Source organism: Rhamphochromis longiceps, linkage group LG19, assembly GCF_057381845.1.
Source record: "Rhamphochromis longiceps isolate RC_006_pf linkage group LG19, R_longiceps_female_GT1.1, whole genome shotgun sequence".
Taxonomy (NCBI): Eukaryota; Metazoa; Chordata; class Actinopteri; order Cichliformes; family Cichlidae; genus Rhamphochromis; species Rhamphochromis longiceps.
Window position 1 is genome coordinate 16153686 of NC_140575.1, and position 24266 is coordinate 16177951.

Here is a 24266-nt window from a genome sequence, read left to right on the forward strand (position 1 = left end):
GGATACTAATGCATAGACCATAGCGGCAATCTGGCAATGAGTGGATGACTGAACTGGGGTTTTAAACTGCAGGTAAGCGGATGATGATGCTTAACAGGTGCATTAGCTGAGGATGAGAGCCCAGCAAAACAACCACACACCCCTGATATTACAACCATACCACACTTGCAGAAAGAGAAAGATATGAAAACATTTCTACTGACCATACTGAGAAAGATTTTTGGCCTTGCACATAAAGCTGAACCATGCTAAAACACAGAATGCATATAGCACATGAGAGACTACAATTACAAACAAACCTTTTGTCTTCAGTTCATGAAAACACATTTTCTGTCTCTGTATCCATCAAACAGTTAAATACATTGCAGTAATTAGTAAGTTGATATATTGCTTTAAAGAGAAGGAAATATAGTATAGTGATAAATGATGTGGCGTGAAAACAAGATAAAAGAAAACAAGGATAAAGGGTCATGTGACGAGCTTGATGGCACAGTGTGATGATTTGACTTTTCATGACCTCTTCCTGGAGATTTACAGGAGAGCTCTCCTGCATTCTTTCATTGTCACCATCTACTTTCTGAGTTATTGGCATGAATCAGATGATTGAATTACCTCTTCAGCATGCCATCAAATTTGGCCTGGTAACAAGTCATTCGTCTGATTCAGGTGTGTTGGAACAAGGATGCATCTAAAAGCTGCAGAACAGTAGCTCTCAATAACTGAAGCTGGACTGTTGGACACCCCTGTTTTAGACGAAGGTTTCTGCTCCAAGTGCAAAACAACATGGTTTAAAACTTGTTATTGTTTTTGTTTTGTTAGTAGTGAAAATGTGCATGTGAAGATGGATGACTCATTACTGCAGACCAAATCTGCCTATGGGGACAAACAAAGAAACCTGAAATTAAACCTAATATTATTATTTTGCTTGTTTAGTTGTTGTTGTATAAACTGGGTGTAGACTTAAGCGTTTGCGGTAGTAATATTGATGCATATAAAACTGATGTTCTGTGTTTTCATCATGTGTTATTGTTTTTTACTAAATCAATAGTTCCTTCAGGACTTTATTTATTTATTTATTATCAGCTAATAGTAAAAATGTTAACTAACTTTTGCAATTCATCAATCAAATGAGTAGAAAAAAAATTCAAAATTATGAGCAGTGTACTTTTCCAAGTCATCTGGCCTCTAACTTTGGAAGCACAAAATGCGTGACTAATGCACACCATGTCGGCTTTTAGCTGGTGTTAGGACATGTAATAACATTTAGAAACAAATCTATGCAGTAAAGGGTTAAATATTTGGCTCTTTGAGAATCAAATTTTGCCTGATGATGTTTTAACTGGCAAGTCTATGTTTACTGTCTTTTCTTATATGGTGTTTATAAACATTATAGTTTATGATGCTTTATAATCTTATAAACCCTAAAGGTCAAACAGGAAAAGGGATTAGAAGAATGAGAAAAGATAATTTAAAAAATAAGAAGTGACAACAAGCAGATTTGGGGAGGAGAAATAAAGTGAGTGGAAAAGCGAGAAACCAGGAAAGAGGCAGAAAGAGCCAAATTAAATGGATTAGACAGCTCATTCCCCCTTAATTCCCTTATCACCTCCTCCCACAGTGGATTGGGTTGCCACAGCAATGTTTACATGACCCCATATCCTGCTGAAGCCAAAACAGGCATGGCCCACATTATGCTAAATCTCCCGTTTACCTGGAATAATCCTGCCAGACAAACAGTCTGCAGCTTGCTACCTGGAAGTCAAGAGGCTGATGGGAGGCCACTGGCTAATGGAGAGGAAGATCCCATCTTCTTTTGTATTAAAAGAAAGAACTAGGAGGGTGGTTGTCAACATAGGTTATCTCACTCAGTTTTGTGTCTTTGTTCCCAAACTGTCTCTTGCTATGAAAGCTGAATACAGGCTCTAAAAAGAGTGTTTCAAGTAATCCACCTGTTTTTGATCCTCTCCTCATCTGCTGCTGCTTCTAACATGTCTCTCCTATTTTCATCTCTTTTTTTCACTCATCATCTCCCTCTTATTCTGAGGTGTATCAGGATTAAGTAATATGCTATCCTGCCCCAAAGCAGGTTTATGAAGGGATCTTTCAGTCCCTCTAAGATCAAACAACTCACCAGTTCTCTGCTTTTTCATTGGGTTTTCCTTTTGGGGTTGGTGTCTTGTTTTTAGTGGCTTCATTTACTAATTAAATACAGTTACAGTTTGTTGGCTACCTAATCTGGATAGTGCTATCCTCTTTATATATTGCTGTATTCTGTTTTTTTTTCTTCTTATTTGTAGCTGTAACAACCCTTCAGCAACCATATCTAACTATCTAAAAACTAAAATGTGACGTTTTAGCGTACACAGTTGTACTTATCAAATCAAAATCAAAGTATAAATCAATAATTTATACTTTAATTGCATAATAATTACACTTAAAAAGCTATAAAGAGCTGATTAGGTTAGTATAGGTGTCCAGTGACTTATTTCTAATTTCATTTAAGCATGAGGAGAATTTAAGGAATAGCTGGTCAGAGACACAGATGCTATTCATCCTTCAAAGAAGTCCTCCCAGTTTACTCAATGATTGTAATTTTTAAAGGCCGTTTTGTGTATTTGTTATTAGGCCACAAATGGTAATAACACTTCCTGACTTTGAGTCCAGTCTCCTTCTATTTTGCTTCTTCAGTTGGGTAAATGTTGGTCTTTTCTTCTTTGGGGTGCCGTAAATGCTCTGCCAATATTTATTTTATTTTTTGTTTTCTTTTTACTGGTAATCGCTCACACCTCCAGCTTTCTTTTTCATTTTATAGTTTGCCAACCAGTAACTCACTGCTTCCACTAAATGCTATATAGTGTATAAATGGTATCATTAATTTTTATGGGAACCTTTAATCGCACCTTATTGCTTTGGGATACACATATGACCGTCAGTCTAATGACTAAATGGACAATCATCTTCAATTTTAGCACCTTAGAAATAATATATTATTAATAAACTGTTCTTGTTATTAATATTTAATGCTGTTAAGTGTTATGTCCCCTAGACACTAAATCAATTTAAAATGTCTTATTTGCACTACTGTGTGCATATACTGTAGTCATATACTGTCAAGTGTGCACAGTCTTGCTACAGTAAGTCTGCCAAGTCTGGACACAACATATAGTGTTAGTCAAATAGTGCAGTAAATAAACTCTGATATTGTGTGTAAATCTTTAGGCACCCGATAGATGAATATAAGTTATTCACCCTACATGACAAGAGTTGCAAAGAACCTGGTAGTAAAAAAAATAAATAAATCAGAAAATGCACTGAAAAGCAGAGAGCACAGGTAATCAGTAACCTACTTTGATATCTACGGTCTTCACTGGACTTACTTTACTGACAGTACAGAGTGCAGAACTGCAAGTATTAAGAAGAGAACCAAGCAACGAGTTTTCAGAAACAAGTAAACCAAAATTGTTTGTTGGCACTAAAAAAAACAAAAATCTTTGCAGATATTTTAGAACAATATTCAGTGAAAGATTTTAATTAGCACTGCCCACAGTAACCTTGTATATTAGCATCCTTAGTGATCACAATTTTCTCATCTCTGAAGTTCTTAATTACTTTGAAATTATGCAACACCAGCTCATACCCTCAGGTTCAGTTTTCTCTCAAGCAAATAATCATCCTTGCTTTTGAATTTAACTAGCATACAGAAGAGATTATTTAGTGCTTTGTGGCTCAACGCATTTATGAAAAGGGACCTCTCGTTCAGAGTAAGAGGTTTATTTAGCACAAACAATGTAGACAAATAGAAAGAGATGTAAAGGCGGAATTGCAGAGAACAGGGGATATATACTACATAAAAGCTTTGACAAGCCAGTTTTGCAAAATACAATGTTTATTGAAGTACATATAATAACAGTTATACAGCAGCACTGAGGCTGTTGAAGCAATAAAAAGGATCACAAATAAATTACATTTTAAGTTCCCTCCGGGCATACGTGTCTGTGGTGTAGCTGGGGTTTATGAAGAGACCACCATGCAAACTACAAACCAACAACAGATTGCTGGGAAATCTGCCACAGTAAGTCTGATTTGCAGCAGCTTCAACTTGTAACCTGAAAGCGTTCACTGAACGTCTACTAATTGTTTTGGTGCCATATCCCCAAAGGGACTTTTAGCATTAAGATGAGGAGCACTCATCTTATCGGTGTGGTGGTGACAGTAGGCAGATATTCCGCTTGGTTTTTAGACCTTATCATACCAAATGTTGACAGCTGCAGCAGGCCACAATGTTTGACCTTTTAAATAGCAAATGGCAATGAAAAGAAAATGGCAGCATTACTCAGCATGACTCCCTTTTATTTTCTTTTACTTCTCAGAATAAGAAGTAAAATAAAATAAAATAAATAAATAAAAAAACCCGACCCTAGTCAAGTAAATTTAAGTAAATGTAAGTAAACGTAACAGTTTAGAAAAATGCACTTTTATTGCACCATGTTAATTCACTCATGACCTGCTGTAACATGAATCAAATGGCTGAACTGGCACCTCAGCATGCAGTCTATAAGTTCTATAGAGTCTTGCTAATGACCTACTAATTTTAGGTGTATTGTAGCAGGGACAAATGTAAAAGTTTCAGGACACCAGCCCTCGAGGACTGGAGTTTGACACCCCTGACCTACAGCACAAGCATAAAGTAACTGACATATTAGGAACAGCATTTAGGGTTAGCGTTTTGAAGTTACTCTGATTTCTCAAAAGGTTCAGAATAATATTTGTTCCTAATGAATCTAAAATGAAAATTTTAAGTTAAAATTGAATTAATCAATTCTATACTTATCTTATCTACAGGGGTGTCCTGCAGGTTTCAGATGTGTCCTTGATCCAACACAGCTGATTAAAATGGCTAAATGACCTCCTCAACATGTCTTGAAGTTTTCCAGAACTAATCATTTGATTCAGGTGTGTTGACCCAGGGTGAGATCTAAAACCTGCAGGATAACGGTGCTTGAGGCCTGGAGTCCCCCCCCCCCCATCTTGGTAGCTGATGTTGTCATAGCTGGCATGTCATGGGTCTGATGCCAGAAATGTGCTGTGTCACTGGTATTATGTGAAAAAACATGTTGGATCTGGAGAAATTAACAAGCCTAAGCGTTTCTCAGATGCTCTCACACACTTGTCTGGTTATGATTCAAAAGATGCTGAATCTGAGAACTGACTGTCAATGCCTTTCACTTCTTAGATGCTGCAGCTACAGAATAAGTTTATGAAATGAAAATAGTCAGTTCAAGTCAAACAACTTGTTGCCAGATCCATCCATATTGGATATTTCGTGTAAAGAGAATACTATGAAGGGAGCTTCAAATGTAAAAATCTAGAATAAATATCCATATCCGTGAGATTTCTTTTGCCAGGGGAAATGCAGACCAAGGTATGACCAGAATAATTATAGAAAGAGAGTTAGAAAAAGCAAAGCAGATGATGTGATCTAGAAGTGTTTAGAAAATTTATATTCCATGAATCTCTGGAAAATCTTTAAGGAGTATACAAATTTAACTGTAGTTTTGTTTGCAGAGAATTTTTATAATTCAGTGAATTATTTCGTTTTGCTGTTTCCAAGAGGTAAGAGTTCAAACTGGCTCACGATGTCATCAGGGAGCACATGAGTGAGTGGAGACTAATGTAAACAGTGTGAGAAGAGAGAGCATAGGTTAGCAATGGCATGCTATGCTTCATGTAAACTCAAAAACTGAAATGAGGGGAAAGTTGCCAAAAGGAGAATGGAGTCATGTCTGTCTAAAGAAGCAACACAGAGGGAAAAGTGAAAGAGCAACTGGTGTGATGAGAATATTAATTGCACAGCGCTGTTTCTTAAACTCCATTACTGCTGGAGAGCTGTCACAAAACTATTAATGAGTGCATGATGGAGAGAGAGGCTTAGAAAAGGAAAGAAAACTGCACATGCTGAGCAAGGGAATGGAGGGAGGAAGGGGTCATGTTCCGGATTTGCTGCAGTAATATGATCTTGAGGTGGGAATCAAAGAAAGATTCAGACAGCAATTAAAACTAGATTAACAAAGAACTAGAGAGAGTGGGGGAGAGACCAAGAGACAGAGAGCGACAGATGAGCACGTTGTGGATTTTTAAAAAGAAAACTACAAACCTCTTGCTCAGTGGCAGAAGACTAATGTATGGACCCTTAATGCAAATTTGAGTGAATGTGCATGCTGTTTAATGTTAATATGTTTGTGCTGGGAGCTTATGTTCAGTAGGTACAAGGTGGTGAGGGACTGCTTATTCCTAAGAACAGGTACAGTAAATAGTTGCTGAAGTAATGTTTATTGGTTGTGATTAAAAAGGCATAACTGTAGACTGCAGCTCAAAAAGAGGTCCCAAGCACAGCTATTTTAATAAAAGCAGGAGGAATAGGGATGGGAGCGGGGGGGGGGGCTTTAAACAAACCAATTAGCCAATATTTTAGCAATATTTTCCTTGGAAACTTTGGGTCTTAGCATTTCTGTTAACACTTAAACCCCCACGGATCGCCATTTGGCGTTTTCTACCTTTAAAACCCGGAGAGCAGCCAAATGGCTTTTAGCTAGGCTTTAGCTTCAGCCAAGTGGAAGCTAAATTGGCTAGTCATTCATATGTATATTGGGTCGTTATCTGGGAATTCTGGAGGTAGGGGAGTGGGGGTGTGTGATTGAGGGCGTGGGGGAGCTGCTAAAAGCTGTGCACTTCCTTTTGTGTTTCATCTTGATGCATTCTCAATCATCCAGGGAAATAAATCTCCAAAAGTCACCAACTTGGAGTGTTTCAGTTTGCCATCTTAGGGAGAAATCAACACACATGGGTGTATGTCCTTTGTTGCTGAGATTTATTGATAAAAACAGTACAAAAAACCAACCATTTGTACACATATTTACAAATAATAATAAAAAGTGAGTGAGTACAAACAATTCAACATTTTCAGCAATCACTCACAATCCTGGCACTGCCATGGTATCTGTAGTCTGCATTTACCACATGTGTATCTTTTGCAGTGAACACATCGCACAGTGGCATGATTGTTCTTGCAGTTGTGTTTGACCTGACACGTGGCTCTTTTTCCAGGGCTAGGTGTGGAGGGTTGTGTCCGAAGCAACTGTTCTTTTCTTGCCTTCTTCCCAGCTACATGAGAGCGAGCCAACTCTGTTGCAAGCGCCACCAGGAAGTCCACCCGTCTTTCCTTCGTCCCGGTGCATGCTTGATACAGCACATGTGCATTCAGTGCTGCCATGTCAATCATGTTATAAAACACGGCGACTGGCCAGCGCCGTGTTCCTTTGCGGACAGTGTACTCCCGAACCATCTGGTCCATCACATCCACGCCACACTTTGTTTTGTTGTAAAGGGAGACAGTGTTTGGCTTCCTTTTGGTGGTGTTATCAGTCTGAACCACGCTGTGCATGCTGCTAAGAATATAGACTGTCTTCTTCCGTTTGGCCGCATACGCCGTCAGCGTGGCAGCAGAGGTTGAAAACACCTAAGAAATAAGATAAATTGTTATTTCCATAGCCCTTTTACACACAATGAAATACATAAACATAGAACCACAAAAGACCTGTAACATACCTGAGTGGTGAATTCATTGCGATCTGTCTGTCTAGTGGATTGAGGAATTTCCCTGCGAATCCTGTTGACTGTGCCGAGGATGGTGGTTTTCCGTCTAAGAAGTTTTTGTGCAAGTGAAAGCGATGTGAAAAAATTGTCCGTGGTAACATTTCTGCCCTTTCTGCACAGCTTTTAGCAGCTCCCCCACGCCCTCAATCACACACCCCCACTCCCCTCCCTCCAGAATTCCCAGATAACGACCCAATATACATATGAATGACTAGCCAATTTAGCTTCCACTTGGCTGAAGCTAAAGCCCATTTGGCTGCTCTCCGGGTTTTATAGGTAGAAAGGTAGAAGCCTGGGGATGCTAGTTTAAGCAATGCTTTCATTCATATCACCCACCTAAACACTACACTCCCTGGTGGCGATTTTTATTAATGAAAATATACAATATAAAGAGTTGTAATTCTTTATTTGCAAATATTTGGCAACCCATTTATTGTCTCTTTCAGCAGCAGGTACATTGACTTGAGGAGTTTCAGTACAACACACTTAGTTCTAATTATCAAACAGCAGGTAGAGACAGCTGAACTGATTTCATGCACAGACATCCACTGCTGCAGAGGCATTAACACCTCATCACTGTCGCCTACAACAATTTATTCACAGGCAAGGAGTTGGAGCAGCCAATATACTTGCTTTAAGTGTGCATCGACATACAAACTACGTGAAAGAAACACTCTTGTAATGATGCCAGAGCGACAGCAAATTACTTGCAGCTCAGAGAAGCATAATTTCAGCTTGACATACAAGTCAACAGGAGTTAAACACACAAAAAAAAATGTCTTTGGTAAGGTTGGCCCAGCCACAAACGGTAGTGCTTCAGTCAGTAGTGGTTCCATATACAAGTGATATTGTATGTATTACACAATATAGAGAGTACACATAAAGAAGTATGCCCATATAGAGTAAATCAGAGGAAGAGTAAGAGCAGTGTTGGGGAGTAGCGGAATACATGTACCGCCGTTACGTATTTAAAATACAAAATATGAGTAACTGTATTCCGTTACATTTACCGTTTAAAAAGGTGGTATTCAGAATACAGTTACTTTGTTGAAATAAATGGATTACACAGCGGTACTTTCCCGTTTCATATTGTCGCGGGTCAGGACTGTTTGGGTTTTGTTTGACAGCTACGTTCTGTTGTTCCAGGCGGCAGCGTTACGGTTGCCATGGTTACAGGGCGACGCTCTCTCTCTCTCTGCGACTGTGTGCTTCCTGGGTGAGCGAGCGCCTTTTCGTTGTTGTTGTTGTGCTAAGCTAACAGGCAGAATGCTACAAGCATAGCTCTAAAGAATGTAGCATCATGGGCAGTGTAGTCCGTGTTGCAGGGAGAATGGACTGCCCACGTTATGGGTCTGTGAGCGAGGAGGGAGAAAAAGGGGAGTGGAAAGGTCATCAAGGAAAAACGGGAGCTGGAAGCATGTAAATATAATAATAACCACTTCAGCCAAGAAGAGTGCCTGACGAGCCCAGTTGTAAGTAAGCTATTAAGACTTGACTGTACGCCGTGTTCGTGTTTTCCTCCGAAACAATAAGTTCCGTTGGAGCAGTCTTTCAACGCCTCTCTCTGTCTCTCGCAATAAAAGTTGACCCACACAAGTTGACTACTGGTGGTGGTCAGAGGGCCCGGTGGCGCCAGTGTCCGGCAGCCTCGCCTCTGTCAGTGCGCCCCAGGGTGGCTGTGGCTACAATGTAGCTTGCCATCACCAGTGTGTGAATGTGTGCGTGAATGGGTGGATGACTGGATATGTAAAGCGCTTTGGGGTCCTTAGGGACTAGTAAAGCGCTATATAAATACAGGCCATTTACCATTTATATTTACAACAAAGTAAAGCTATTTTTCGGCTACGAGCCGACAGGGACCCCGCCGTATTAGGCAGAGGTCCCTTTACTACAGTTCGGAGTCGCGGACCTTCAGTAATAGTAATAAATCACACAGCAATAGTACATTCACGTTGTTGTAAAAAGCATGATAATATATTAAGTAATCCAAAGTATTCCGAATACGTTACTGTCATTGAGTAACGTAACGGAATACATTACAGAATACATTTTGGGGCATGTATTCTGTATTCTGTAATGGAATACATTTTAAAAGTAACCTTCCCAACACTGAGTAAGAGGCATAAGTCTTGGGAACAAAGACAAAAACGTCTCATATTTTTTTGATAAATCAAGGTTGGTAAGTAAGATGGAGCAGAACATGAAAAGCTTTGTAAAGAAGATACCAGTGGTAGATTCAACAATTTAATGAAGACCATCCAAACCTGAGCGAGATAAGGGCTTTAAGGGTGAGTCTCAGTGCTCCTCAGTGCTATACACCATATACTAACCCAGACATAAAAGTGGTAGTAATAAGTCTCCTCCTTGCCTCAACAGAATGGCAATATTGGACCTAGAAAATAAAGACAAATGTAGACAAAACAGAAAAAACTTTAAAGCACAACACCTGAAAAACAATGGAAAAACAACAGAAACAAAACAGCATGGCATCCCTCAGAGCAGTAGCAGCTTTAATATCTGAAAAAATGACAAATTGCATTCAATAGAATGCAATTTAAATTCAAAACCAAATGCAGAGGAAAGGGCAGCTTATACCTACCAGGCCTGCTGAGCTACTACACCTGGACAGAAGAGGAGTGCTTCCTGACCCAGCAGCAACAGGTGACACAACATGTCAGTAATTTCTACCATGCAAACAGCTCAAGTTAGAATAGTTTCAATCCAAAAACTACCAAAACTGAGAACAGTGCATACCTCTTCTGCTGTAGTATACTCACGTGGGGAGGAGAGGTAAACTTCACACGCCAGCACGAACAGGAGACGCCACAAGCAAGAGGCTTCTAAGTGCACAAACAAGTTAGATTAAGCAGAGAGACATCTACAGCTTCTGTGCAACAGGTAGAATTTAAACATGCAGCCGACTAGGCAGCGAGCGACAAAAGACACCAGGAAATGCAACCATCAGTGAGCATAAAGAGACAGGTGACAGAGCCTCCTTATATACTGTGCCCCTGCTGGCAATAGGTCAGCAGATTCAAATCGGGCAAGATTAGATATGGAGAGCAGCCTTAAATCTTCCAGCTACATTTGCATTCCTCCTATTCATCATTTTCCTGTCTCTTAGACAGGATTGCACTATCACTGCATGTCAAAGCCTTGCTTTCTACTCAGAAGAGAACTATGTTTGTCCAAAAGACATTTTATCAGTTAAGTGTTTCCTTCAAAGGTCAGAAACACTGGACATGCCAGTATGTGAAGACTCAGAGCTATGCAAGATTGATTTTAGGAATCACTGCATTGTGTGGTGTCACTTGAAAACTCAACGCAGCGACACTACAGTCAGTCAGTGTAGCAGAAAACAACAAGAGAAAGCTGATCGCTCGCACTTGGCTCCACTTCCTCTCAAACTCGTCACCATACACACACATCTCACGCTGAACTTCACTCTCTTCTGGGAGTGATTTTGTTCACTACTGTGGTCATCAAAACAGCAACGTTATCTACCTAATATCACACAACTGAGGACCAGGACTTATCAGCTCAAGCAGTGCACAAAGTATGCACAAAGCTCATGTTTCCTGGGATTGTGCAGCTAAGCCAATTTATTGCTGTTCCTCACAAAATACATTATCTTCAAAAATCCTGCTCTCACTCATTGCAATCACTTGTTTTCAAAACATCCTCAGTTCTTAATAGGCTGGATTTCACCCAATGCGGAAAACATTCATGTGAGAATTGAGTCAGTGTTGACATGATTGGATCATTATGTCGTTTCTGCACATTTGTCAGCTGCACATCCAGCAGCCAAATTCACATTCTACCACATCCCAAACTTATTATGTCAAATTCATATCTGGGGACCAGGAAAGCTACTGAAGTTTGAAATTAAGTTAGTTTTGTAACACAGTGGTCCACTGTGGTCATCCTGGTGGAAGTAGCCATTAGAGGCACCATAAAGGGGTGCACATGATCAGTATTCAGACAGGCTGGTGCATCCAGTTCTTGTAAGCTCGAAGATGGTGCTGTCTGTAGGCATTCCAGCTAATAGTTGGATGTCTTAAGCAAAAAAAACCTAGAGAAGTCTCAGTCTGATCAGAAAATCAACAAAATCACATTCCACACTTCTCCATTTTGATGATTTATGAGAATATTCTGTGTAGTTTCTGATCGGTAATCGCAGGATCGTGTGCATACATTAGGCTCTCCTGTTAAATGACTGGCTGGGTAATTGCAAGTATAAGCAGGTGTTTGAAAAAGTGCTCATTACGTGTGTGCTTCTCATTCAAAGACTGCCACTTCACCTCTGTACTCCTGGAGAATCTCTGCTCGTGTAACAAGGTATCAGAATCAGTAAGCAGGACTTTCTTGTATCATTTAATTTAGCGTAACTTCAGGGAATGGTAAATACTCAGTGATGCGCATCTTTCAGCACAACATTGTGAGAATCAGAGTTCAACTAAACACACGTTTTCTTAAATTGTATACCATTTTTTAAAATGCTAAAAAACTGTGCTGAAAATATAACTTTGTTCAAGAGACAAAGTCATGCAAATGTATCTTCTTAGTACAGCGGAAAAAAGGAAAATAATGGCCATACGTGTGTGTGTGTGTGTGTGTGTGTGTGTGTGTGTGTGTGTGTGTGTGTGTGTGTGTGTGTGTGTGTGTGTGTGTGTCCTGGTCTCTATAGTCACTTCTTAAGATTTTGTCTTTGTATGACTAGCACCTCCCTCCCTCTTTACAATGGGAAGGACACAGTGATGACAGACCTAAGCAATAACTCTGCTTTGGAATTCAAAGTGCAGCCACTCAGCACTGAAATTATTTCAGTTTAGCAGAGGATTGCGTTCTTCAAATGTTGCGCTTATATCAATTGTCTGATGAAGTGCTTTAAGCAGAAAAAAAGACAGTAGGTGGGAGCAGGGTCTGATTTGACTAGCAGTATCATTTAAAATCCCACCTTCCTGCTGTATTACTATTCTTCACTTGTACATGCATTAATGTTTCCAATGAAGAAGTGTTTAACAGTGTCTGCCATTGAGGTTGTCACCCTTAAAAAATACAGCCGTTTCTCATTCTTGAACAAACTTAAGCTTGTTTTAAATATTAGCAAAACCCCTCGCTGTCTATTGCCATCCTTTCACTAGTGTTTTTCCACTGTTTTCACTTCAGATTTCACCTCTCACCATGAAATAAAAGCACATGCTCTCTTGTTAAGCGGCAGGTCATCTGAACCTGTAACCTGTATTGGGTTCTTTTCCTCATAACAAATTTACTGTGCATATTAGAGACTTTAGAACAGTCTGTTTCCTCTAATTTGTTACATGTGTTCATGTTTAGCATCTTGAAAAAATCTCATGCATTCATCGTCATGAAATAGCTGACTGATTGCACCAAATCTAAGCTATTTTTTTAACATTCCACAAAGACTGTTTACCTGGATTCATTCCACATATTCATATTGTACACCTTTCCATCTGAAACATGCAGGTGTTCTTTTGAGGGTAATATACATTTGCTTAAATATTATGACAAAGTGGACACATAAAATCTATCTGCAATCTATCAATGATAAGGTTGCAAATCTGTCTACCAACTGTTAAGAGCACATCTACCTTCCAACCATTCCAAATTCATGTTTGAATTCATGTTCATGAATTAATAATATTCTTAAAATATTTCAAAGTTGAAACCATTTGAAACGTGTCTGCTTCTCCACCTCACCTGGGGAAAAAATGCTGTTCAAGTCACAGAGACTGTTGTAGTCAAATAGTTTATGTGCTGCTGAAGTGTGCTCAGTTGTTTTGAGGGCAATTTCATCATTCAGATTGAGTTTTATTTTTGAGTTTTTTTGCATTACCAGACAGCCAGTCTGACATAATATGTAAATGTGATGTGTGGTTATGTGCTTTGGCAGAGCGGACAACTTTGTCTGGCTGGGAAAATGAGAGTAAAAGTTCAGGTACCACTTTACAATAAGGCTCCCCTTATAGATGCTAATAAATAGTTTATAGCTATATTATTAATTAATCTGTAAATGCTTTATAAACCATTATTAATGGTTTATTATGCATTAGTTAAGGGTGAGAAAGAGGAAAAAAACTGACCGGTTTCTTGCCAAATAGTGAGCCAAATGTGTTCACCTATATATTTCATCTAGAGTTGCTATATTAAACATTTCAGACTAAGTTACTATCCTGTAAGCACAATCAGCATTTGTAAACATATTTTTTATCATATAAAATTGTACTTCAGAAATGCATTATAAATATCCACAACTATCAATCGTAGCTTTGTTGTAAAGTGTAAAGCATAAAACCATTTATTAATGAATAATAAATATTTATAAATACCAGATGGGAGCCTTATTGTAAAGTGTAAAGCATAAAACCATTTATTAATGAATAAAAAATATTTATAAATGCCAAATGGGAGCCTTATTGTAAAGTGTAAAGCATGACACCATTTATTAATCACTACTAAACATTATAAATGACAAACGATAGCTTTGTCGTAAAGTTTAAAACATGTCAACATTTATTAAGGACTAATAAACATTTATAAATGCCAAATGGGAGCCTTATTGTAAAGTGTAAAGCATAACACCATTTATTAATCACTAATAAACATTATAAATGACAAAAGATAGCTTTGTCGTAAAGTTTAAAACATGTCAACATTTATTTATGACTAATAAACATTTATAAATGCCAAATGGGAGCCTTATTGTAAAGTGTAAAGCATAACACCATTTATTAATCACTAATAAACATTTATAATTGCCAAAAGTGAGTCTTAAATGTATAATGTCACCATTTATAACACTTAGACCTAAATTACAATCAGTGCTTGAAATAACATTTAACTACTGTCAAAAATGGCAATGTATTGTAAGAGTAACATATGTAACATTAAATGTGTTTTTTAAAACACCAAACAGTCACCCACTCCAAAAAAAGTTCATGCCAGTTCAAACTGGAAATATTTTTTGTATGTCCTTAAATAAGCGTCCCAGTGGTCCATCAGGGTGTCGCGAACCAAGCCAAGATGACCACTCAAGAACCATCAGGTGTTCTTCCAGCAACTTCTCAGTGCGATTTCCTCTTAGTCTACGGACATGTCCTTTGATGGTCATCCAAGCCCTTTCGATATGCTGTGTATGACTGCCAGATTGAGGAGCTACAAACCACCTGCTGTGATTTACAGTGTAATGTCTGTACCCTATGTTTGTCAAAACATTCTTGTAGGCTCTCCACTCATCACTGATAATGGCACTACCCAACTTAACATGCTGTCTGATCAGAGGAACAAGGTGGCGCCTTGATCGTTTTTCAACAAGTTTTAACACGAGCCTTCGCCTTTTGTCTTTAATTCCCATCATTCCAAATACCCATTTCTTCCTTTTCCATGCATTTCCAAAGCGTCCACGTGCATACTGAAAACAAAAAGAATAAAATTAAACAGAATTAAAATTAAAAATAATAAAATTAAATATCTACAAAGAAACATTCAAAAAGATGGTTGCTTCTACTAGGGCTGGGCCATATTATACCGTTCACGGTAATACCGGTATAATGTTAGGCAACGATAGGAAAATGAAATATCGCAATAGAATGGGAGTAAAACGCGCATGCGCAGTGCCTTTGTTTTCATACGCACATGGCCGATTGTTGAGGAACCAGAATTGGTTTAATATCTAAACAAATTTAGAAATTTGGTGCTTGAAAAGTTTGAGTTTTCTCATCTTTTCAACTGAAGGAAAATTAATGGAGTGAAGCAACAGGTTCAGAAATCAGTCTGGAAAGTGATGACATCACCCCACTCAGAGTGAATGAGAAGTAAGAGCGTCAAAACCTGCAACAAGGAGAATGCGTCCTCTGATGAGGAAAAACTCAACAGGTGTGAATGTGTGCGTGAATGGGTGGATGACTGGATATGTAAAGCGCTTTGGGGTCCTTAGGGACTAGTAAAGCGCTATATAAATACAGGCCATTTACCATTTATATTTACAACAAAGTAAAGCTATTTTTCGGCTACGAGCCGACAGGGACCCCGCCGTATTAGGCAGAGGTCCCTTTACTACAGTTCGGAGTCGCGGACCTTCAGTAATAGTAATAAATCACACAGCAATAGTACATTCACGTTGTTGTAAAAAGCATGATAATATATTAAGTAATCCAAAGTATTCCGAATACGTTACTGTCATTGAGTAACGTAACGGAATACATTACAGAATACATTTTGGGGCATGTATTCTGTATTCTGTAATGGAATACATTTTAAAAGTAACCTTCCCAACACTGAGTAAGAGGCATAAGTCTTGGGAACAAAGACAAAAACGTCTCATATTTTTTTGATAAATCAAGGTTGGTAAGTAAGATGGAGCAGAACATGAAAAGCTTTGTAAAGAAGATACCAGTGGTAGATTCAACAATTTAATGAAGACCATCCAAACCTGAGCGAGATAAGGGCTTTAAGGGTGAGTCTCAGTGCTCCTCAGTGCTATACACCATATACTAACCCAGACATAAAAGTGGTAGTAATAAGTCTCCTCCTTGCCTCAACAGAATGGCAATATTGGACCTAGAAAATAAAGACAAATGTAGACAAAACAGAAAAAACTTTAAAGCACAACACCTGAAAAACAATGGAAAAACAACAGAAACAAAACAGCATGGCATCCCTCAGAGCAGTAGCAGCTTTAATATCTGAAAAAATGACAAATTGCATTCAATAGAATGCAATTTAAATTCAAAACCAAATGCAGAGGAAAGGGCAGCTTATACCTACCAGGCCTGCTGAGCTACTACACCTGGACAGAAGAGGAGTGCTTCCTGACCCAGCAGCAACAGGTGACACAACATGTCAGTAATTTCTACCATGCAAACAGCTCAAGTTAGAATAGTTTCAATCCAAAAACTACCAAAACTGAGAACAGTGCATACCTCTTCTGCTGTAGTATACTCACGTGGGGAGGAGAGGTAAACTTCACACGCCAGCACGAACAGGAGACGCCACAAGCAAGAGGCTTCTAAGTGCACAAACAAGTTAGATTAAGCAGAGAGACATCTACAGCTTCTGTGCAACAGGTAGAATTTAAACATGCAGCCGACTAGGCAGCGAGCGACAAAAGACACCAGGAAATGCAACCATCAGTGAGCATAAAGAGACAGGTGACAGAGCCTCCTTATATACTGTGCCCCTGCTGGCAATAGGTCAGCAGATTCAAATCGGGCAAGATTAGATATGGAGAGCAGCCTTAAATCTTCCAGCTACATTTGCATTCCTCCTATTCATCATTTTCCTGTCTCTTAGACAGGATTGCACTATCACTGCATGTCAAAGCCTTGCTTTCTACTCAGAAGAGAACTATGTTTGTCCAAAAGACATTTTATCAGTTAAGTGTTTCCTTCAAAGGTCAGAAACACTGGACATGCCAGTATGTGAAGACTCAGAGCTATGCAAGATTGATTTTAGGAATCACTGCATTGTGTGGTGTCACTTGAAAACTCAACGCAGCGACACTACAGTCAGTCAGTGTAGCAGAAAACAACAAGAGAAAGCTGATCGCTCGCACTTGGCTCCACTTCCTCTCAAACTCGTCACCATACACACACATCTCACGCTGAACTTCACTCTCTTCTGGGAGTGATTTTGTTCACTACTGTGGTCATCAAAACAGCAACGTTATCTACCTAATATCACACAACTGAGGACCAGGACTTATCAGCTCAAGCAGTGCACAAAGTATGCACAAAGCTCATGTTTCCTGGGATTGTGCAGCTAAGCCAATTTATTGCTGTTCCTCACAAAATACATTATCTTCAAAAATCCTGCTCTCACTCATTGCAATCACTTGTTTTCAAAACATCCTCAGTTCTTAATAGGCTGGATTTCACCCAATGCGGAAAACATTCATGTGAGAATTGAGTCAGTGTTGACATGATTGGATCATTATGTCGTTTCTGCACATTTGTCAGCTGCACATCCAGCAGCCAAATTCACATTCTACCACATCCCAAACTTATTATGTCAAATTCATATCTGGGGACCAGGAAAGCTACTGAAGTTTGAAATTAAGTTAGTTTTGTAACACAGTGGTCCACTGTGGTCATCCTGGTGGAAGTAGCCATTAGAGGCACCATAAAGGGGTGCACATGATCAGTATTCAGACAGGCTGGTGCATCCAGTTCTTGTAAGCTCGAAGATGGTGCTGTCTGTAGGCATTCCAGCTAATAGTTGGATGTCTTAAGCAAAAAAAACCTAGAGAAGTCTCAGTCTGATCAGAAAATCAACAAAATCACATTCCACACTTCTCCATTTTGATGATTTATGAGAATATTCTGTGTAGTTTCTGATCGGTAATCGCAGGATCGTGTGCATACATTAGGCTCTCCTGTTAAATGACTGGCTGGGTAATTGCAAGTATAAGCAGGTGTTTGAAAAAGTGCTCATTACGTGTGTGCTTCTCATTCAAAGACTGCCACTTCACCTCTGTACTCCTGGAGAATCTCTGCTCGTGTAACAAGGTATCAGAATCAGTAAGCAGGACTTTCTTGTATCATTTAATTTAGCGTAACTTCAGGGAATGGTAAATACTCAGTGATGCGCATCTTTCAGCACAACATTGTGAGAATCAGAGTTCAACTAAACACACGTTTTCTTAAATTGTATACCATTTTTTAAAATGCTAAAAAACTGTGCTGAAAATATAACTTTGTTCAAGAGACAAAGTCATGCAAATGTATCTTCTTAGTACAGCGGAAAAAAGGAAAATAATGGCCATACGTGTGTGTGTGTGTGTGTGTGTGTGTGTGTGTGTGTGTGTGTGTGTGTGTGTGTGTGTGTGTGTGTGTGTGTGTGTGTGTGTGTGTCCTGGTCTCTATAGTCACTTCTTAAGATTTTGTCTTTGTATGACTAGCACCTCCCTCCCTCTTTACAATGGGAAGGACACAGTGATGACAGACCTAAGCAATAACTCTGCTTTGGAATTCAAAGTGCAGCCACTCAGCACTGAAATTATTTCAGTTTAGCAGAGGATTGCGTTCTTCAAATGTTGCGCTTATATCAATTGTCTGATGAAGTGCTTTAAGCAGAAAAAAAGACAGTAGGTGGGAGCAGGGTCTGATTTGACTAGCAGTATCATTTAAAATCCCACCTTCCTGCTGTATTACTATTCTTCACTTGTACATGCATTAATGTTTCCAATGAAGAAGTGTTTAACAGTGTCTGCCATTGAGGTTGTCACCCTTAAAAAATACAGCCGTTTCTCATTCTTGAACAAACTTAAGCTTGTTTTAAATATTAGCAAAACCCCTCGCTGTCTATTGCCATCCTTTCACTAGTGTTTTTCCACTGTTTTCACTTCAGATTTCACCTCTCACCATGAAATAAAAGCACATGCTCTCTTGTTAAGCGGCAGGTCATCTGAACCTGTAACCTGTATTGGGTTCTTTTCCTCATAACAAATTTACTGTGCATATTAGAGACTTTAGAACAGTCTGTTTCCTCTAATTTGTTACATGTGTTCATGTTTAGCATCTTGAAAAAATCTCATGCATTCATCGTCATGAAATAGCTGACTGATTGCACCAAATCTAAGCTATTTTTTTAACATTCCACAAAGACTGTTTACCTGGATTCATTCCACATATTCATATTGTACACCTTTCCATCTGAAACATGCAGGTGTTCTTTTGAGGGTAATATACATTTGCTTAAATATTATGACAAAGTGGACACATAAAATCTATCTGCAATCTATCAATGATAAGGTTGCAAATCTGTCTACCAACTGTTAAGAGCACATCTACCTTCCAACCATTCCAAATTCATGTTTGAATTCATGTTCATGAATTAATAATATTCTTAAAATATTTCAAAGTTGAAACCATTTGAAACGTGTCTGCTTCTCCACCTCACCTGGGGAAAAAATGCTGTTCAAGTCACAGAGACTGTTGTAGTCAAATAGTTTATGTGCTGCTGAAGTGTGCTCAGTTGTTTTGAGGGCAATTTCATCATTCAGATTGAGTTTTATTTTTGAGTTTTTTTGCATTACCAGACAGCCAGTCTGACATAATATGTAAATGTGATGTGTGGTTATGTGCTTTGGCAGAGCGGACAACTTTGTCTGGCTGGGAAAATGAGAGTAAAAGTTCAGGTACCACTTTACAATAAGGCTCCCCTTATAGATGCTAATAAATAGTTTATAGCTATATTATTAATTAATCTGTAAATGCTTTATAAACCATTATTAATGGTTTATTATGCATTAGTTAAGGGTGAGAAAGAGGAAAAAAACTGACCGGTTTCTTGCCAAATAGTGAGCCAAATGTGTTCACCTATATATTTCATCTAGAGTTGCTATATTAAACATTTCAGACTAAGTTACTATCCTGTAAGCACAATCAGCATTTGTAAACATATTTTTTATCATATAAAATTGTACTTCAGAAATGCATTATAAATATCCACAACTATCAATCGTAGCTTTGTTGTAAAGTGTAAAGCATAAAACCATTTATTAATGAATAATAAATATTTATAAATACCAGATGGGAGCCTTATTGTAAAGTGTAAAGCATAAAACCATTTATTAATGAATAAAAAATATTTATAAATGCCAAATGGGAGCCTTATTGTAAAGTGTAAAGCATGACACCATTTATTAATCACTACTAAACATTATAAATGACAAACGATAGCTTTGTCGTAAAGTTTAAAACATGTCAACATTTATTAAGGACTAATAAACATTTATAAATGCCAAATGGGAGCCTTATTGTAAAGTGTAAAGCATAACACCATTTATTAATCACTAATAAACATTATAAATGACAAAAGATAGCTTTGTCGTAAAGTTTAAAACATGTCAACATTTATTTATGACTAATAAACATTTATAAATGCCAAATGGGAGCCTTATTGTAAAGTGTAAAGCATGACACCATTTATTAATCACTAATAAACATTTATAATTGCCAAAAGTGAGTCTTAAATGTATAATGTCACCATTTATAACACTTAGACCTAAATTACAATCAGTGCTTGAAATAACATTTAACTACTGTCAAAAATGGCAATGTATTGTAAGAGTAACATATGTAACATTAAATGTGTTTTTTAAAACACCAAACAGTCACCCACTCCAAAAAAAGTTCATGCCAGTTCAAACTGGAAATATTTTTTGTATGTCCTTAAATAAGCGTCCCAGTGGTCCATCAGGGTGTCGCGAACCAAGCCAAGATGACCACTCAAGAACCATCAGGTGTTCTTCCAGCAACTTCTCAGTGCGATTTCCTCTTAGTCTACGGACATGTCCTTTGATGGTCATCCAAGCCCTTTCGATATGCTGTGTATGACTGCCAGATTGAGGAGCTACAAACCACCTGCTGTGATTTACAGTGTAATGTCTGTACCCTATGTTTGTCAAAACATTCTTGTAGGCTCTCCACTCATCACTGATAATGGCACTACCCAACTTAACATGCTGTCTGATCAGAGGAACAAGGTGGCGCCTTGATCGTTTTTCAACAAGTTTTAACACGAGCCTTCGCCTTTTGTCTTTAATTCCCATCATTCCAAATACCCATTTCTTCCTTTTCCATGCATTTCCAAAGCGTCCACGTGCATACTGAAAACAAAAAGAATAAAATTAAACAGAATTAAAATTAAAAATAATAAAATTAAATATCTACAAAGAAACATTCAAAAAGATGGTTGCTTCTACTAGGGCTGGGCCATATTATACCGTTCACGGTAATACCGGTATAATGTTAGGCAACGATAGGAAAATGAAATATCGCAATAGAATGGGAGTAAAACGCGCATGCGCAGTGCCTTTGTTTTCATACGCACATGGCCGATTGTTGAGGAACCAGAATTGGTTTGTAAAAATGGTGCAACTTCCGTGATGTGGAACTGGTTTGGTGTTTGTCCGTCAGATACACAACAAAGCACATTTTTTTGCAGAACATGCAAGCGGCCGTTGTTATTGTCGTATTTGTCGGACTAAGATGCTCTTAAAACTGGGAGTAATCTGGGTCCTAAACTCCGTATATTTGACTTCAGGTCAAACAACACTGCAGCATCACTGAGAGTTGAAAACTGTCTAAATTCTTTCATCTTTAATAAAACGATCAGCATTGCTGCTTTACCAGGTGTAACTATGAAGTTTAACTTCCAGGCATCCATGAAAACAAAATGTATTACATTTAACGGAGTTAGAAGTTAGCAGGAAGCTAGCGGAAGTTAGCTCGCTAGTTTCCTAAGCATGATATAGCACGTTCTGACTGAGAGATTTCTGAAAAAATTCAAACGTACAGCTCTGCTATCACTTCCAACATAAATGAAGACAGGAAACTAAACAGCAGTGGCGTTTGTAGGGTTACTGAAGTTGGGCTAGCTGGTATATAATGATGTGCTACGTGATCGCTAGCGACACAGCTATGTTAGCATAACATAAACAGTGAAGCTGGAGGACGAACACTAACACTTTTCCACTTATAAAAGTTAACGTGAAGGTTCCTAATGGTTAGAGACAAATGCAATCGCATGGCAGGATGCTGTAAACGGACCAAACTTCAGTCAGGAGAACAACTGAGATAATCCATCCACAATACGAGGTTAGTCATTAGTATACTGCAACAACATGGGAATAGAGCAGCTGCCAGAGAATTCAACATTAATGAATCAATGGTACAGAAGTGGAGGAAGCAAGAAGAATGAGTTTAATAAAGTTTGATTTATCGACTGCTTTGTTTCGCTTAATGTGCCTTATAATCCCGTGCACCTTATGGTCCGAAAAATGCGTACTGCACACTGCAGTTTAATGTTGCAAAGCACCTCTTTTTAACTTCAGTGGATATTATACATGGTTATGCTCAGGATATGTCAGCCCATTTCTACTGGAAATGCCTTTGGGTTAAACTTTCAGCAAGGAATTTGCATTTGCACTGTTACATTTTTATAAAGCTTTAATGTACATAAAAACCAGCTTCTTGTTTAAGTGAAAATAAATGGAAGGTTGTCTTTTTGCGCTAGTAATGTTGTGGAGTTGTATTTTGTCTCGCATCAATTATATCGTCAGTTATATCGTTATCGCAAATTTTCAAATATATATCGTGATAAATATTTTTGGCCATATCGCCCTGCTCTAGCTTCTACTAATTTTTTTTACTTATGGTAAAGGTCTCCATGTTTAGAGGACACATTCAGATCTGCATTGATTCTAACAAACCTGTCTGAGAGTTTACCAACCTTTTGCTGATGACGGAGACAGCTTTCCTCTATAACCACAAATTCTCTGTCACCACCAAGACGGTGTCCATTGTTTATTCTGTGTCTTTTAATTGCACGTATACAAACATGTCGAATGTGTCTTGCCATGCTACTTAGTGTTCTGGAGCTGCCAGCCACTTCATCATCGATCATATCTATTTGTCTGAGCCTGAGCCCTTGTGAAAATCTGTGATAGAAATTGAGGCAATTATTACTTACTGAGGCCCTAATTTTATTTCACAAGTCTCCTATTGGTGTTCAATTATGAAAGGTGCATTGCTAGTAATGTCTACATCTACATATACCTGTAAATGAACTTCATCCAACTGAAAAGAGATGTTTTTGATTTCTCAAAGAGGGAGCCAGTTCTAATTGTTCTGGAAACTTTCCTATGACTTGCTCTTTTGCAGCACCTGAGAACATATCAATGAGTTAAGTAAAGAAATGGACCCTTAAACAAGAGCATTAATTGAAAAGATAAGCACAAAATTAAGTATGAAGAAAATAATAAAGAAAAGAGGTTAATGCTCCCTCTTGCATTGATAACTGAAATATTTTGTTATATTTACTACATGCACTACATTATCATGCATTATACATACCACATATATTGGTCTTTCTTCACCACGGAAATCATTTTCATCTTATGGTGACAAACAGGACATCTAAGCTTCTTTTTTAGCAGGTGTTTCTTCTGCAGCCATTTAATGAGCCTTAGTGCCTTATATTTAGTTTGTTTTCCTTCTATTCTGGTGCGCAATCTCATTCCCAAAGACATTCTGGTGGAAAAAAAATGAGTAATTTATTTTATTATCACCTCGAAACACCGTAAAATACTCTATGGGAGTCTAGTGCAAATCGGTTCAGAGTTAAAGAACTTCACATGCTATATAAAACAAGCCCTATAATCAAAAATATTCCCACGCAAAAAAGAGGATTGTCTCACCTGTTATAATGTATCTCCGACTTTGTTATGTAGATCTAACCCGCTGGATTCACGCTAAAAAAAAATATGTTCTGCTGCCAAAGGGAGGGAAAACAAATTTAATTTAAACGCAGAGGAGCTTATACAACCATCCAATCACAGTTAACTTTATTAAGGAAAGCCCCTCCTCTCAGAGCGCGACAGGCAGTGGAGCGCTCTGGAAGGTCAAGCCAAAGGGGCACGAACAGACACACTGAAGGCGCTCGTTCAAGTTGCTGCGCCATGGATGGAGCAGAAGATAAAAATTTGTGTGCGTCTGCGACTTACACAGTTAGCACACGTTTGAAGAGATACAAAAAGCAGAGACTGGATGATCTAGATTGCACTAAGCCAACGACGTCAGCAGTTAGAC

At 38.4% G+C, this 24266-nt stretch overlaps 3 protein-coding genes across 3 annotated transcripts in view; 1 reads left to right on the forward strand and 2 right to left on the reverse strand.

Moving 5' to 3' along the window:
* The window catches only part of LOC146646450 (uncharacterized), a 240629-nt gene that overhangs the window by 52970 nt on the left and 163393 nt on the right, over positions 1-24266 (forward strand). The window lies entirely within an intron of this gene.
* Positions 6726-7735, reverse strand: LOC146646452 (uncharacterized). The gene is made up of 2 exons (XM_085390553.1): positions 7606-7735; positions 6726-7516 (listed from the first exon to the last, which is right to left on the reverse strand). Exon 2 carries the CDS (start codon positions 7439-7441, stop codon positions 6968-6970), a length of 474 nt encoding a protein of 157 aa, XP_085246679.1. The 5' UTR covers positions 7442-7516; positions 7606-7735; the 3' UTR covers positions 6726-6967.
* Positions 20819-23707, reverse strand: LOC146646453 (uncharacterized). Its single transcript, XM_085391623.1, has 4 exons — positions 23532-23707; positions 23235-23342; positions 22909-23116; positions 20819-21283 (listed from the first exon to the last, which is right to left on the reverse strand). The coding sequence occupies exons 1-4, from the start codon at positions 23705-23707 to the stop codon at positions 20819-20821; spliced, it is 957 nt and encodes a 318-aa protein (XP_085247749.1).

What these genes read in the sequence shown, in the direction of transcription:
- LOC146646452 (XM_085390553.1), bottom strand. Translation starts at nt 7,441, where the DNA reads ATGCACAGCGTGGTTCAGACTGATAACACCACCAAAAGGAAGCCAAAC.
- LOC146646453 (XM_085391623.1), bottom strand. Translation starts at nt 23,707, where the DNA reads ATGTCTTTGGGAATGAGATTGCGCACCAGAATAGAAGGAAAACAAACT. An exon ending in AAGAAAGACCAATATATGTG is followed by an intron (nt 23,343 to 23,531) that starts GTATGTATAATG and finishes ATATGTTCTCAG; the next exon opens with GTGCTGCAAAAGAGCAAGTC. An exon ending in TGGATGAAGTTCATTTACAG is followed by an intron (nt 23,117 to 23,234) that starts GTATATGTAGAT and finishes TTTCTATCACAG; the next exon opens with ATTTTCACAAGGGCTCAGGC.